At 54.9% G+C, this 15,311-nt stretch overlaps 2 protein-coding genes across 2 annotated transcripts in view; one reads left to right on the top strand and one right to left on the bottom strand.

Annotated features, from left to right (window-relative positions):
- The first annotated feature begins 740 nt into the window (after nt 1-740).
- On the top strand, nt 741-12,321 carry LURAP1 (leucine rich adaptor protein 1). Its single transcript, XM_032966007.2, has 2 exons — nt 741-2,499; nt 10,940-12,321. The coding sequence occupies exons 1-2, from the start codon at nt 2,221-2,223 to the stop codon at nt 11,507-11,509; spliced, it is 849 nt and encodes a 282-aa protein (XP_032821898.2). The 5' UTR covers nt 741-2,220; the 3' UTR covers nt 11,510-12,321.
- A 1,047-nt stretch (nt 12,322-13,368) lies between these two features.
- Nucleotides 13,369-15,311, bottom strand: part of FARSA (phenylalanyl-tRNA synthetase subunit alpha) — a 54,297-nt gene continuing 52,354 nt past the window's right edge. The window contains exon 13 of the mRNA XM_032966006.2: nt 13,369-14,577. Coding sequence (XP_032821897.2) covers nt 14,472-14,577 — 106 coding nt within the window. The 3' untranslated portion in view covers nt 13,369-14,471. The remainder of the gene's footprint in view (nt 14,578-15,311) is intronic.

Here is a 15,311-nt window from a genome sequence, read left to right as displayed (position 1 = left end):
GCACTGTGGCACACGAGGGGGTGGGTGGCTAGCACCACGCCCGGTCGCCTTTGTCTCTCTCGTGGCGATGTTTACCACACACCGTACCAGGTATTCATTTGAGGCTGAGTCGATCTAGGGGGAGGCCCAGGAACGGTCCAGATAATCATGCCCGGTTTCGGCCGTGAGCGCGAATCGAACTCGGGTCGCCGGGTGCGTAGCGCAGCGTAGCGTTAACCACTACACTACCGCTCCCCATCACACACACACACGGTGTACCAACACACCACGGTGTCTATACACACACACCACGGTGTCTACACACACGGTGTCTCTACACACACCATGGTATCTACACACACACACACACCATGGTATCTACACACACCACGGTGTCTACACACACACACGGTGTCTACACACACACACCACGGTGTCTACACACACACACACACCACAATGTCTCAACACACACACCACGGTATCTCAACACACACACACCATGGTATCTCAACACACACACACACACCATGGTATCTACACACACACACCATGGTATCTCAACACACACACACACCATGGTATCTCAACACACACACACACCATGGTATCTACACACACACACCATGGTATCTCAACACACACACACCATGGTATCTACACACACACACACCATGGTATCTCAACACACACACCATGGTATCTACACACACACCATGGTATCTCAACACACACACACCATGGTATCTACACACACACCACGGTGTCTCTACACACACACACCATGGTGTCTACACACACACCATGGTATCTCAACACACACACACCATGGTATCTACACACACACCACGGTGTCTCTACACACGCCACAATATCCCTCTCTCTGTCGCACGGCGGCGAGGGAGGGGATGAAGTCGCTGTGATTTTTCTCATCCATGGCGCGCGGCGTCACATCCGAGAGGGGCTTGGGGCGGCCCCTTCAGCTGCAGCGTGGAGACGACAGAGCCGCCTCCTCCTGCTGCGAGCCGGCTCCCTCTCTAACACAACACACACAACCCTCTCTCTCTAACACAACACACACAACCCTCTCTCTCTAACACACACACACAACCCTCTATCTCTAACACACACAACCCTCTCTCTCTAACACAACACACACAACCCTCTCTCTCTAACACAACACACACAACCCTCTCTCTCTAACACACACAACCCTCTCTCTCTAACACAACACACACAACCCTCTCTCTAACACACACAACGCTCCCTCTCTCTCAAACACACAACACACACGACCCTCTCTCTCTAACACAACACAACCCTCTCTCTAACACACACAACGCTCCCTCTCTCTCTAACACAACACACACCACGCTCCCTCTCTAACACACACAACCCTCTGTCTCTAACACAACACACACAACCCTCTCTCTCTAACACACACAACCCTCTCTCTCTAACACAACACACACAACGCTCCCTCTCGCTCTAACACACAACACAACACACAACACAACCCTCTCTCTCTAACACACACAACCCTCTCTCTCTAACACACACAACCCTCCCTCTCTCACACAACACACACAACGCTCCCTCTCACAACACACACAACCCTCTCTCTCTCTCTAACACACACAACCCTCTCTCTCTAACACACACAACGCTCCCTCTCTCTCTCGCACAACACACACCACGCTCCCCCTATCTCTCACAACACAGACAACGCTCTCACACAACACACACACAACGCTTACTCGCCGCTTGCTGCTAGAACAGAAGCAGGAGGTCAGAGATGAGCAGGTGGTGACGTTGTGGGGGGGATTGGGGGTGAAGATGTAGAAGGAGATTTTCTGAAGGTGTCGGTGCCGTCCCGTCGGAAAGGCGGCTCAACGGAGCTCCGTTTCGCATCAGCATCATCAGCAGCAGCGGCGGCGGCATCAGTGCCATCAGCAACAGCAGAAGCAGCAACATCAGCAGCATCATCATCGTCTTCGCGATGTGACGACGACCAGGAGGACAACGATGCCTCCTTCTCTCACCCAGCGCTGCGTGGCGGCGGGCTCGCCCCGGGTGCCGCGGGGCTCTGCTCGCTCGGGCCGCCCGACGGGGGTCTGCCGGCACGTCCCGGCCCTTTAGCGTTGGAGTCGCCACCGCCACAACCACCACCACCAAAACTATCGCAGCCACCACCAGCAGCAGCACCGCCATCTCGTCTCCAGCCCGACCCCGTCGCTGCCCATGGACGAGGCTGCTCCCCCGGGCGTGAGCTCGCAAGCCCTGAGGGAGCTGGAGGGCCGCCTCGGCCGCCGCATGCCCGAAAGCCTCGCGCGGTGCCTGCCGCGGGGGGAAGAGGCTCCGACGAGCAATCGTGCCGCGCCCGGAGATCGCGAGCCGCCCCGCAGGGACCCCCTCGCGCCCGAGGAGCGGGGACCCCGCAGGGACCCCCTCGGAGCAGGGCGGCCGGGCACCTCGCCCGGCCGCCTGGATGAGCTGATCGCCACCCTGCGAGCAGACATGGTACGTGACGGGTCGGTGGGTCGGGCAGCCGCCGGTCCGGTCACCCGGCGAAGTCAGTCGTTCGGTCGGGCAGCCGCCGGTCCGGTCAATCGGCGAAGTCAGTCGTTCGGTCGGGCAGCCACCGGTCCGGTCAATCGGCGAAGTCAGTCGTTCGGTCGGGCAGCCGCCGGTCCGGTCACCCGGCGAAGTCAGTCGTTCGGTCGGGCAGCCGGTCCAGTCATTCGGCGAAGTCAGTCGTTCGGTCGGGCAGCCACCGGTCCGGTCACCCGGCGAAGTCAGTCGTTCGGTCGGGCAGCCGCCGGTCCGGTCACCCGGCGAAGTCAGTCGTTCGGTCGGGCAGCCGGTCCAGTCATTCGGCGAAGTCAGTCGTTCGGTCGGGCAGCCACCGGTCCGGTCACCCGGCGAAGTCAGTCGTTCGGTCGGGCAGCCGCCGGTCCGGTCAATCGGCGAAGTCAGTCGTTCGGTCGGGCAGCCACCGGTCCGGTCAATCGGCGAAGTCAGTCGTTCGGTCGGGCAGCCGGTCCAGTCATTCGGCGAAGTCAGTCGTTCGGTCGGGCAGCCGCCGGTCCGGTCACCCGGCGAAGTCAGTCATTCGGTCGGGCAGCCGGTCCAGTCATTCGGCGAAGTCAGTCGTTCGGTCGGGCAGCCACCGGTCCGGTCACCCGGCGAAGTCAGTCGTTCGCACGCGCTCAGGCATTCACGCAGGCAAGTCGCGCTATTAGGATGGTCCGTACAAGGCTGCTGCCATTTCCGTGAGGCAGTGAGTCACAATAAATCGCGCAGCCATGCAGTTAATTCACGCATCCATGCAGTCATAAAACCAGCCATTCAGTCAGCCACACAGTGCCATTGAGTCACAGTCGATAAGTCGGTCATTCAATTAGCCAGCCAGTCGGTCACGCGGCCAATCAGCCACACACGCAGTGAGTCAGGCGGTGACACGCAGTCACCTGTTGGTTTTATTAGCACAGCTAGCCAACCACTCATTCATATCCACGTAACCAACCAGCCAGCCACATTTCCAGTCACATAGGCAGCCAGCCAGTCACTTAACTAGTCATCTGGCCAGTCACACAACCGCCCACACACGGAGAGGTCTGCCCGCACTTTAGGCAGACGTGGCGGGAGGCAGAGGCGGGCAGTGCCCTTAACATTACGTGATTGCCGCCTGAGCGAGTAATTGGCTTCCCTTGATGTGTAATTTGCACGGAGTTGGATTGTCTCAGAAGTTTGCTGATGCCAGTGCAGGCGATTCCGACAACGTGGGCTGTGGCCCGGCACTTACAGCCACCACTGTGTTGCCACATGCGCTTCTGCAAGGTGCCCACCGCTATTGGAAGTCATGATGCATCCGGGCAGTGTTCGAGAGCTTCCAAGACGTTTTGGATGACTTCAAGCGGCCTCCAGAGATTCTGTCGCCATGTCAAGTTAACTCGCTGCGGGAGAGTGATGGTGGACGATCGTGGGCAGGTTGTGATGCGTGGCTTGGGTGAATAATTATTTATTGGTTTGTTTGGTGATTGTGGGTTGATGATGGCCTTGTGGATGATGGATGGGTTTGGTGATTGTCTGGCGGGTGATGGTCTGCTTGGTAATGTCTAATGAGTGATTGATGAATGGGTAATGGTCACGTGGTTGATGGCCTGCTGATTGATGAACAGGTGGGTTGATGGATGATGGACGGGTGGGTGATGCACGATGCAGAGGTGGGTGATGGGTTACCGAGAGGATGAACGATATAGGGTGTGAGTGATGTACGATGGACAGCTGGGTGATGTGTGCTTTAGGATTGGGTGATGTGTGAAGTATGGGGGGGGGGAGGGGGCAATGGGCAGGTGGACGGGCGCGTGATTGAGAGTGAATGCTGTAGGGATGGGTAATGTTTGGGTGATGGGGCTTGCTGATGGGACAGCTGGCTGACGTCAGCACTGGATTTCGCCGTTGCTGTGCGAATTTACGAGGCGACACCCAGGCCGCGTGGTTTTTACCACCGCTGGACGGTGGAGGTGGGGGTTGTGTTGGTGGGGGGGAGGTCAGACTAGGGAGGCAGGGCCATTTAAAGCCGCCTAGAGCTTGCGAGCTTCTCTGCTCCACGCGAGTCGAATCACGATGGGTCCTGGTGGTCTCAGGCGATATCGTGTCCCGGAGGCTTGATAAGACTGATGACATCCCTGGACACTCTGGGGGGAGGGGACGGCGCAAATCGACCGTGGCTGCATTGACCGCGTGTTTTCGTGGGGATTGAAAAGAGGGCATTCCTGTAAATGCGTTAGGGCAGTAAAAGTTGACAGTGTAAGTGCCCCGTATGTACTTATCAGCTGTAGTACTACCAAAACAATCACCACCATGACAACCACCACCATCAATTCGAACACCACAACAACCACCACCATGACTTCGAACACCACAACAACCACCACCATCGCTTCCAACACCACAACAACCACCATCGCTTCCAACACCACAACAACCACCATCGCTTCCAACACCACAACCACCATCACTTCCAACACCACAACCACCATCACTTCCAACACCACCACCATCACTTCCAACCACAACAACCACCACCATCGCTTCCAACACCACCATCACTTCCAACACTACAACATCCAGCACCACGACCATGCCAATCACCACAACAACAGCAAGATCCACACCACCATCACCGTCCGTTCTAACAGCCACGACGATGAACATCACCTTCCACCAACATAAACATGAGTCTGCTGTGTCGGTGAATTGCACTGTAAAACGTCACCTGTACAATTCAGATGTGCCAGCTATCCTCATCCGCTCTGCATACATTATCTGTACGCGGCAACTGCCTATCAACCGTGCGTATCAATCACGGGCGAGTGTATCAGCTGTACGTATCAATCAGCTGTGGCCGTGATGACAGGCTGTCGGACATGCGGCCAGTCGCTTTGGTTTGGCCGCCACAGCCGGCTTAAAGACGTGGGGGGGGGGGGGGGGGTGTCGTGGGGGAGACATCACAAGGGGGGACAATTTGTCACCAGGCCAGCGGGCGGGCAGAGAAGGGTGACCGGGGAAAGGCAGGCGGATCTCTGTCTTTTGTCATTTGTGGCTAGAGAGAGAGAGAGATGGGGTGGGTGGACACGCAGAAACTCGCTTAATCCTCTGTGCAGACGGGGGGGGGGGGGGGCAAAGCCAGTAGGGCCGCTTGCGTAACAGCAGCAACGTAAGCGGGGTTGGTTTGTACCTTCCCGGTAAGTCACGGGGTTTCCCAAAGTTACAGCCAGATGGTGACCCCGCGCGCCGATCCGTCGTGCTCGGTTGTTACGCGCCGCACGAGCCCGATGTTTGCTCAACGTGTCCCACGCGACGTCCACGGCGCTGGTTCGAGTGAGGAGCGAGGCAATGGTTGTGCGTGTGAGCTACGAACCTGGCGAAACCCCGAGTTCGGACGTGCTTAGATAAGGACATGCGTGGACAACGATTCCGCCATAGAGTCTTTGGCAGATTGTTGGAGCAAGTGCTATAGACGAGCGCCTATTTAAGGTTGGCACACAGGAGCACTCGTAGGGAGCGTCTACGAAAGCCAACACGGCGCACGAGGAGGAATGTGGTCTGCACGACGCGCGGCCTCCTTTGTCTCCCCAGTGGCGATGTTTACACACCGCACCAGGTACTCATTTGGGGCTGAGGCGACCTAGGGGAGGCCCCAGGACCGGTTCAGATAATCGTCACCGGTGTTAGCCGTGAGCGGGAATCAAACTCGGGTCGCCGGGTTCGTAGCGCAGCGCGCTAACTACTACACTACCGCTCCCCACTTGCACCCCTACAGACACACACCCACACACACACAGTCACCTACACACATGCAGACACACGTACACACACACGCGCGCGCGGTCGATTTTCATTTAGAAAAGTGTCCCAAACGTCCATAAGAACGCCAGGCTAAATCGAAGCCGGTTGATGAATTTAGCCGGACAAAGCGAGCTCCGGTGGCTGCTGCCTCGCATGGCATCAACGATGGTGGTGGTGGTGGCGGTGCCGGCGATGACGGCGTTGAGTGATCTGCGACAAGGGCCACACTCGCCTTGCCACTTTACCAGATTGTCATGTTGTCACGTTGTCGACTTATCTCGTTATCCTTCAACAGCAGCGCTGCGGGCATCCGGCCCAAAAACACCCGCACCCAACACGCAGGAAACTTCCGCGACCAGCCCTGATGTAATCACCTTGTAGCAGCAGCAGCATGCGTGACAACTCCCAATATATTGTTTACTGTTTGTTGTTATTGTTGTCGTCTGCGTCGTGAATTTCCACTTAACAGTTGCGTGGCTATCGAGTGTGCAGGCGGTGGAACTGCACCGGGGGTCTAACGGGGCACGCACGAGGCGCCGGGATCCGGAGCAGGGGGGGGATCGGGGTTGATGCTAAGTTAATCCTTTGTGCCAGGGCCCCGTGCCAGCCACGCCACACCACGTTGTATATTTGGACTGGTTATTATTGTCACTCTCGAACTGCAGTGCGCCTTACGGATCAAATCACTCGGAACGCGCTCGATCTCGTCAGACCCCTCGCTAAGCTGGGTTGAGTCTGGACAGCACTCGGCTGGGTGACCAGATGCACAGCTGGGTGTTACAGGCTGCTGCCGAGGCTACGTGGCGTGCCAGTGGAGGGTGGTGAAGGCAGCATAATCCAACGTTGTGCCTTACGCGTCTTAGCTCGGTCTTCGCGAACTTGACCGCAATGCGAATCGGCGCGGTGAGAATACCGTCAATGAACCCTCACGGCCAACACGGCCAAGGGGAGGGCCTTCATCCAGCAGCGGATGGACAACATGACCAGAAATTACCGTCACTGTTATTGCACCGTCAGTGGCTTCTCATCGTGACAATCCGTTCTGAGACAACGGGCGGTGCACAAGCTGGCCAAGCCAGTCGGTGAAGTGAGCCTCGGTTCAATACGGCGAGGTGAGAGCGCCCAACAGTGTTGTGTTGGTGGTGACTGGCCAATCGAGCAGGGGGGGGGGGGGAGTTGGTAAACTTCCTTGCGAGATGACGGAAGACATCTCGAGAAAGGGGATTATGGAGGTAGCGCGAAATGAGAGAAATGTGGGCATTTTTGTTATTATTATAGGGATGTAGTGAGATGCGAGTCGAGATATACGGATGAGAGAAATGCAGAGAGACGAGGAGTTGCGGACAAGAGACGCAGGATGGGGGAATTCGATAGGAGGCGAGAGATGCTGACCAGACAGAGCTCGGGGGGAGATTAAATCGGCTTACGTGAATGCTGCAACCGCATCGGAATGCGGCATAACGTTGTTCTATTTCAATTAAAACTAATAATGTTGCAGTTTGTCCGCGAGAAGTTAGATGAATGTTTTCTTTTTAATCCGGCACTGTTAAGAGTTCTCAACGTTATGACCGTGCTTCGTACGCATGAACCGTGATTACTCGTGTGTGTGTGAGCACCACGTGCTGTGGTAGTGGTTAGTGCACTGCCGGCAACCAGAGTTCAATTCCCGCTCACGGCTAACATCAGTGGCGAATTTCGAACCGTTCCAAGGCCTCCTCGATGTCGACTCAGCCTTAAATGAGTTGCTGACGTGGGGTGTGTAAACATCTTCACCGGGGGAGACAAAGGCGGTGTTGAAACATCCCACCCCCTCGTGTGCCATGCCGATCATCCTTCATAGGTGCTCGCTAACAACGGCACTTGCTCTTACAGTCTGTTCAGGCGATACGGGAGACATTTGTTTTGGTTTGTTGTGTGTGTGTCAGCCTCAAATAAGTCCCTGGTACCGTGAGTAAACATTGCCACGAGGGAGACAAAGGCGGCCGGGCGCGGTGCTGGCCACCCATGCCCCTCGTGTGCCACAGTTCCGGCCTTAATAGGTGTTCACTAACAGAGCTCACCCCAACAGTCTGTTAAAGGATACACCGGGGGGATCTTTGCTTATTTTAACCGGTCCTGGCCTTCCCTAAGTTGACTCAGCCTTAAATGAGTACCTGGCGCGGTGCTGGCCACAACACCCACACTCATATAGATGCGCCGTGCAGGCGTTTGATGTGTACTCGCCAACAGCACTTGCCCCAACAGTCTGTTAAAGGCCATACGGGGGATCTTTGTCTTTGCGCAACCCACAGCCTCTGTCAATTATTAACGAGAAGATCCCGCTCATGTATTAACCACACTGCCGGGGTGGTGTCACGATTACCAGCGTGGCAATGTTACACCGCATATGCTACACGTGCATTATGCAAGACAAATTAATACACAGCGCCATCATTGTTCTCGCCAGGGTCGTTCAGATTAGTGGGGGGGGGAGGGGGGTGTTAGCGAGCACCTATTATTGTAGGGGTGGTCGCTAAAGGGGTGGTGGTGGTGTGGCTTGTGGGGAACGGTGGTGTAGTGGTTAGCGCTTTGAGCCCGGCGACCCGAGTTCGATTCCCGCTCACGGCCAAGACCGGTGACGATTATTTGAACTGATCCTGGGCATCCCCTAGGTTGACTCAGCCTCACGTGAGTACCTAGTGCGGTGAGTAGTAAACATCGCCACTGGGGAGACAAAGGCGGCCAGGCGTGGTGCTGGCCACCCACCCCCTCGTGTACCCTTCCGGCCTTTATAGGTGCAACACGCTAACAGCACTTGCCCCAACAGTCTGTTAAGGCTGTACGGGGGATCTTTTGTGTGGCTAGCACCATGTTCAACCATGTATCCCCGGTGCTGATATATACACACAGCACCAGGTACCTGGGTACACGCGCGTACTCGCTGCCCGCCGATGCCAACCGCAGGCCGCGAATTTAACCCGGTGGGCAAACCACTCTGCCGCAACTGCCCCCTTTTTTGTAAACACGCGGTCATGCATGAGGACCTTCAAGTGCTTCAGGAAGGAACTTTACAATGTCACACTCTGCTGTCATCACGTCGCCCCCTTGCCATGAATACCCCGGGACACACACACACACGTGTGTGTGGTGTAGACACACGTGTGTGTATACATCAAACTGGACGTTGTGGTGAATCGTCGCGCCTCTAGTGGCTGCAGGGGGTGACGTGAACCCATTGCCCATGCATCCATGAGTTGGTGATTCTGCCTTTGGCAGTGGCGCGCAAGCACAATTGGTAAATAAATCCAAACACGACACGTTCGTTAACGCTGTGGCCTTAAAGTAAACAAAAAAATATAGAATATGTACATCAAAAAGTGAGCTCAGAAAAGCCATTTCCCAAAACGTCTATGCAGTATGTATGTTCCTCTTCAGGCCAGTGTTGTTGGCTACATGGAACACTCGGTGGATAGATGATACATCGTTCCGCCGCGAATACACAGTTGCTGCATATGCCCCTTGCTGGCCTTTACGGGAGCGCGGAACTTTAGTACGGAATTTTGTAGCCGTCTGTTTGAGGGATGTCCTTGTCAAAACGCTCAGCTGCAAGAGGAAGGGGATAGATGGCGAATGGTGCAAAGTGCCCAACTACGGCTCGGGCATTCTTCGCTTGGGTCCATGGTGTGCGAAACCTACCCGGCACAATGTGGACAGATGCGGCGTTCCACGTGACATTCGGACACAGCAGATCGTCTCAAATGAAAGACTCGCTGCGAAAGGAACCTTTAAAAACAGTCTGCCTCAGCAGCAGGACCAAGGCTTTCCCACCTGATGACGGACGCTTGGGTTGCGGCCGAAACGTCGTAATTTATTTTATTTTATACCTGCGTGACTTTACCGAAAGAACCAAAGAGCATGGACAAAATAAACTTTCTCTGATGAACCCGAACGGCCAGAAGGCAGAGGCTGTGGCGAGAGATTTTGGCGCCCCAGGGAAAGGTGCCATCCTTTCACAAACACCTGCCTTTCCCTGCCAGGGACACGGCGCTGCTGGTCGGCCTGGTGTGGTGAACGCTGTGGGTGCGTAAATTGAATGTGGTTGACCACTTTTAAATTCGTCTTTAACAGAATCCGAATGGCATCACATCTGTGTTCACGATGGTACGTGATAGTGATGACCACCTTGACCCAAACCATCAGTGTGTGCTGTCACACCTGCACAGGTCTACACAATAAAAAAAACTCGCCAGGATGGCTCGAATGTGTTATGGCTACTCTGCCTCTAGGTGGTACATTTGGGATATTTCCAGTTTTAATGAGCAAAATAATAATCAGATGAAACCCACTGCACCTATGACTGTATAACGCCACACGTACGAGGTCTGCAAAAACGGGTTTCATGAACCCGCTTGCTGTGCTGTCATCACCTGGTAACTCAGCTGGTCCCACGAGTTTGGGAGTCGCACAAAATCATTTTGGTCCACCAACCCCGGCGCCTCCATCGCTGCTGAGAGTGCTGCACGTGTGTGCCCTGCCACCACCACCACCACCACACCCAGCTCATTCCACCATCACGCGGAGCAAGCCACTTGAGCACACTTTCCCTCCTCGTGTCCCCGCGACGCAGACCGGCCTCCGCGTGCTCGACTCGCGAATCCTGACGCAGCTGCTGGCGGCGAACGAGGGCCTGGAGGCGCTGCGGTGGCTGCTGGAGGAGCGCGCGGGCCTGTGCGAGGAGGCCAGCAGCCAGTTCAGCGGCAGCCTCTACAGCCTGCCCGACGAGAGCCAGGAGTCGGGCTCGCCGCGCGACAGCTGGGCTTGCCAGCCGGGCTCCGACCTCGCCGACAACCTGGACCGCATCTCCGTGGGCAGCCTGCTCGACGCGCTGGCGGACGACAGTTCGTGCGAGATGAGCTTCGGCTCGGGCGAGCAGGCGCAGTGGCGCGACGCCTTTCAGCAGGGGCAGAGGGCGAGCGCCGTGGACGAGCTGAGCAAGGCGCCGGCGGCGGGGCAGCCGGGAGGCGGAGGTTTCTTGTGCAACGGGGACCTGGTGACGGACGCTCGCCCTGGCGTGGTGCGAAGCGACTCCCTCGCACAGTCCGACGGGGCCGCGTGGCCCAAGGCCATAGACACCAACTTCAACATTAGGGACTACCGAGTGGTTGGCCTGAAATGCAATGGAAATGTGCACTCGTGAAAAAATATAAACTGGGCCGTGAAAATGTGCCGCAGCTTTGTGGGATTTTTTTCTCTTCTCATTTCAATGGGACTGTGCTTGCGGTGGAAGTGGGACCGGTGGTATTGGTGGTATTTACACGTTTGACGGTGTGTGCGACCTGCACCCAAATGCGGAGGGCGGGCGGCAGCCAGGATTATTCAGCGGCAGCAGCCACTCGTGTTGTCCTCACGTCGGAATAACCCCCCCCCCCTTGCCGTGTAGTTAACCCTGCTCATCACTCGTGCGGCCCCCGCCTGTCTCGGATACATATTAACGATTAAATGTCCTCCCCTCGCTCATCATCAGCTTTATGTGGGCTGCACCATCCCCCACTTCCCCTCCCCGCAACCAAGGACCTGCAGGTAAAAGATACCCCCCCCCCGACCCCCTCGTATGCGAAGCGGTCGTTCCCCGGTATCGGCGGAGCCCATTGCAGAGTCCCCCTGCGCTGCTGCCACTGCCGCCGCGGTTCCAAAGCAAAGTGCTGCACTCTCTCTCTCTCTCCACTGTCACCACGTCCGGCCGGCACGAGCCCGGCATGGGAAAGGCGATGACGTGCGGGAGGGGCCCCTCGGCCCGAGAAGACGGCCGGCCACTCTGCCCGCACGATCCCTGCATGCCTCCCCGCGCACGGCAAAATTCCTGACCGTTCCCAGCGACGCTTCCGTTTATCGCCGGCGTGTTTTTTTTGTTTGTCGTCAGCGATGCTGCTGCTGTACATTTAACTTGCCTAACATTGAATTAAAAATACGAAATGCTGAGTAAATAAATAAAATACAGAATTAAAATTATCCTCATGCATTGCTATGTTTATGCTTCCACTCAATTAAGAGATGTTCACGTGCTATACCTGCCATTGTTCGCAATTATGTGAATTAACCTTAATAGTACGGTTGTAGCGACATGTAAATGTATAATGGTTTGGGATAATTGAGGCTGACTGGCAGTCGGATAAATCACACCTCGTTCTCGCATTAACGCGGTGAAAATTACTTTTAACAACCTCCCCACGTACGTGCAACACCCTCGTGTCTATTCCAAGCATGTTCCTCCCACGTCTGGTTTACAGAGCAGTGCGGGGTTTAGCGACTTGCTTCAGAGCTGATGCTATCTTCCCTGCACAATGGGATCCACCGAACCTCGAAGCAAAAACTTATCATGAGATCTACCACCGGCTGCACGTGCCTTGCATAACACACATTGCGTGCATGCCGCACATACTTGCGTACGTTGGCGACACGTGCAAATACATACACATACCGGGGAGAAATTGTTTCAAAGTGGTGGGCAGTAAAAACATTTAGTTATTCTTCACCAACCCACCCTAGTTTTATTTGAAATGTGTTACCTGCAATTGTGAACGCTCGCAGAGCATTGCTCCGTGGTAACAAACGGCCTGTGGAAGTCGATATTGGAGAACTACTTCTGAGAGCCTTTCTTTAAGGAGTCCTCTGATCTACACTGCAGCCCACCCCCCACTTTCCCACATGCACCGCTGCAGAGATGTTCATCACATGTTGGTCAAACAAAAGTTTTATTTTATTTCTTATTTCAGAGGGTTTTTTTAAAAATATAACTTAAAATAATGCGCAACATTTAACAACGATGGTTTTCTCTCTGCAGTCATCGGTGACTGGGCATGCTGAGGCCATGGGCTCGCTACACTCGAGAACCCGGTTTAATGGCAAGGTGGGCTTAAAACCTGGATTCGACCCCAGGATTCTCAGCGTCTCTGACCTCAGACACCCGGCCACCTCTAGGGGCACAATTAACAGAGCGGTCTGCTGCCCGTCAAGCCAAAGCCACCTCGTTGACAACAGCGGCGCAGCCCGCGCGTGTGTGGTGTAACTGTTTATTGACCGCAAGCAAGGGGAACATGAACATACATCGTCGTCAGTGGATTCCAGCACCTGCAGTTATTACACGTCACTGTGATGGCAATACGCAATGCGACGTTTGCTCAGAAACATTACAAAAAGGATGTCACAGGTTTCCGCATGAGTAAACTCATGTTTTTTAGGCTTAAGCAGTTTTTTTAAATATCGGTAAACACAAGGTAAACACGAACGCATTATCACGTCAGATTACATTTACTACTGCGTAGGGTTTTGTGCTGCATAGCTCTCAAATGCGTTCTCGGGTTTCTGCCGCGTCGGACACCAAGCCGAACGACCAACAGTTGTGACCCAAAAGCACACCGGAGAGCTTGTGAGTCACTTGCGCGGAACCAAACGAGTTCCCAAATGCACGAAATGGCGAGCAAGACAAAAGGCGTTAATTCAGAGCTTCGTCGGCCTTCACCATCTGACAGGACCACTCGATTTCTATAGCCGCGCAATATTTTTTTGATTTTTTTGTTGTTGCAAAGATAAGATACGTGGGCGGCAACGACAGTCACTAACAACGAGCAGCCCAGCGACTCCGTGCAGGGCGATGTCAACACTGACCGTTCGCGAGGACCCCTGCATTGTGTAGGAGCCGGCACTTGCCGAATTCGGCTCATTGTTAAGCTGGCAGGACAATGCCGGTTCACAGGCGACGCCGGGGGGTGTGTGCGGCGGCAGGGTCAACGGAGGTGGGAACCCAAAACAAACCATAATCATCCCCGCCATCTACAAGCGTGCACCGGTTTACCGACCCCGTGCACCTGTCCCGACAAGACTTTCCCCACGCTCAACGCGTTTGCTTGCCCTGCACTTCAGTCTACCGCTCCGCTTGCGAAGGAGAACGGCGCAGTGGGGATACGTCCGGGCTTGGGCCAGAATCGCCATGCGGGTGACAACCGGCGCGCATTAATTACACTGGACACACCTAACCTTACTTCTTTGGAAAAAAAGCCCAGCAGGCTAGGGGTCAGGCTGAATGGACCAAGATTTTGTAAAGACACCCCCCCCCCCCCTCCCCAGTGACGGTTTGGCTTCCTGTTTCCCAGGACGAGACTTCACGCCTCCAGGCGGCAAATGGGGCTGTTGTACACCATCTGCAGGTTCACCTTGTGTCCCACCAGCTCCCGGATGTTGTCGATCCTATACTTGATCATCGTAGGCCTGAAAGAGAGCAGAAGGCCACCGTCGCACTGATCAGACCGGGATGCCATGGATACAACGTTTGAGGTTTATTTTTTTCCTCTGTAGGACAATGCTGGAAAGCCTTTCACGAAGACGCTGCTTAATCAACGTTCAGCTAACAGATGTCCTGGCTCCTAATACATTGCACACAATAGTGGATGGTCAATGTGGGACTGGTGAACTGTAACAAGGTTCACCACTCGACAGGGTGATGGACAACATATATATATAATTAATATTCAGCAAAGAATCGGTGAAGCTTAACACTCTTTTTCAGGGGAGTTCTGCATTGGGGTGTTTGGCTAATTCCATTAATGCGCGTTTGCCTTCATGTGGGAGGGAACCGTGGAAGCAATACAAGCTCTGCACAGATGGATTCAATGTATTGCCATCTCGTAGACACCAGGCAGACCAGCAGAGGTTTGGGAGTTTTACAAATCGGTGGTCGATCCACCAACCTTCACCTTCCCAAGCTTTGAGACACAGGTGTGGAGGACTGCGCTTGACTGGATCCACCTCCCATCTATTTCAATCTAATATCACTTGCCATTCATCCTTAAAACAATCCAACCGAATAACCAGCCTCAAAAAGCAGCTCGGCAGAAAAATGCAACTCGACCGGCTTACAACTGGGAACCCGGCATGCGCAGAAAAGTCAAGTGCAGAGAAGATGAGAATTCCATTGCACGCGCGCTATCCCGCTAGCAACCATT

This window comes from Petromyzon marinus, chromosome 35, assembly GCF_048934315.1.
Source record: "Petromyzon marinus isolate PM22_M1 ecotype Great Lakes invasive population chromosome 35, UKy_Petmar_22M1.pri1.0, whole genome shotgun sequence".
Classification (NCBI taxonomy): domain Eukaryota; kingdom Metazoa; phylum Chordata; class Hyperoartia; order Petromyzontiformes; family Petromyzontidae; genus Petromyzon; species Petromyzon marinus.
This window is presented reverse-complemented; position numbering and strand designations above follow the sequence as displayed.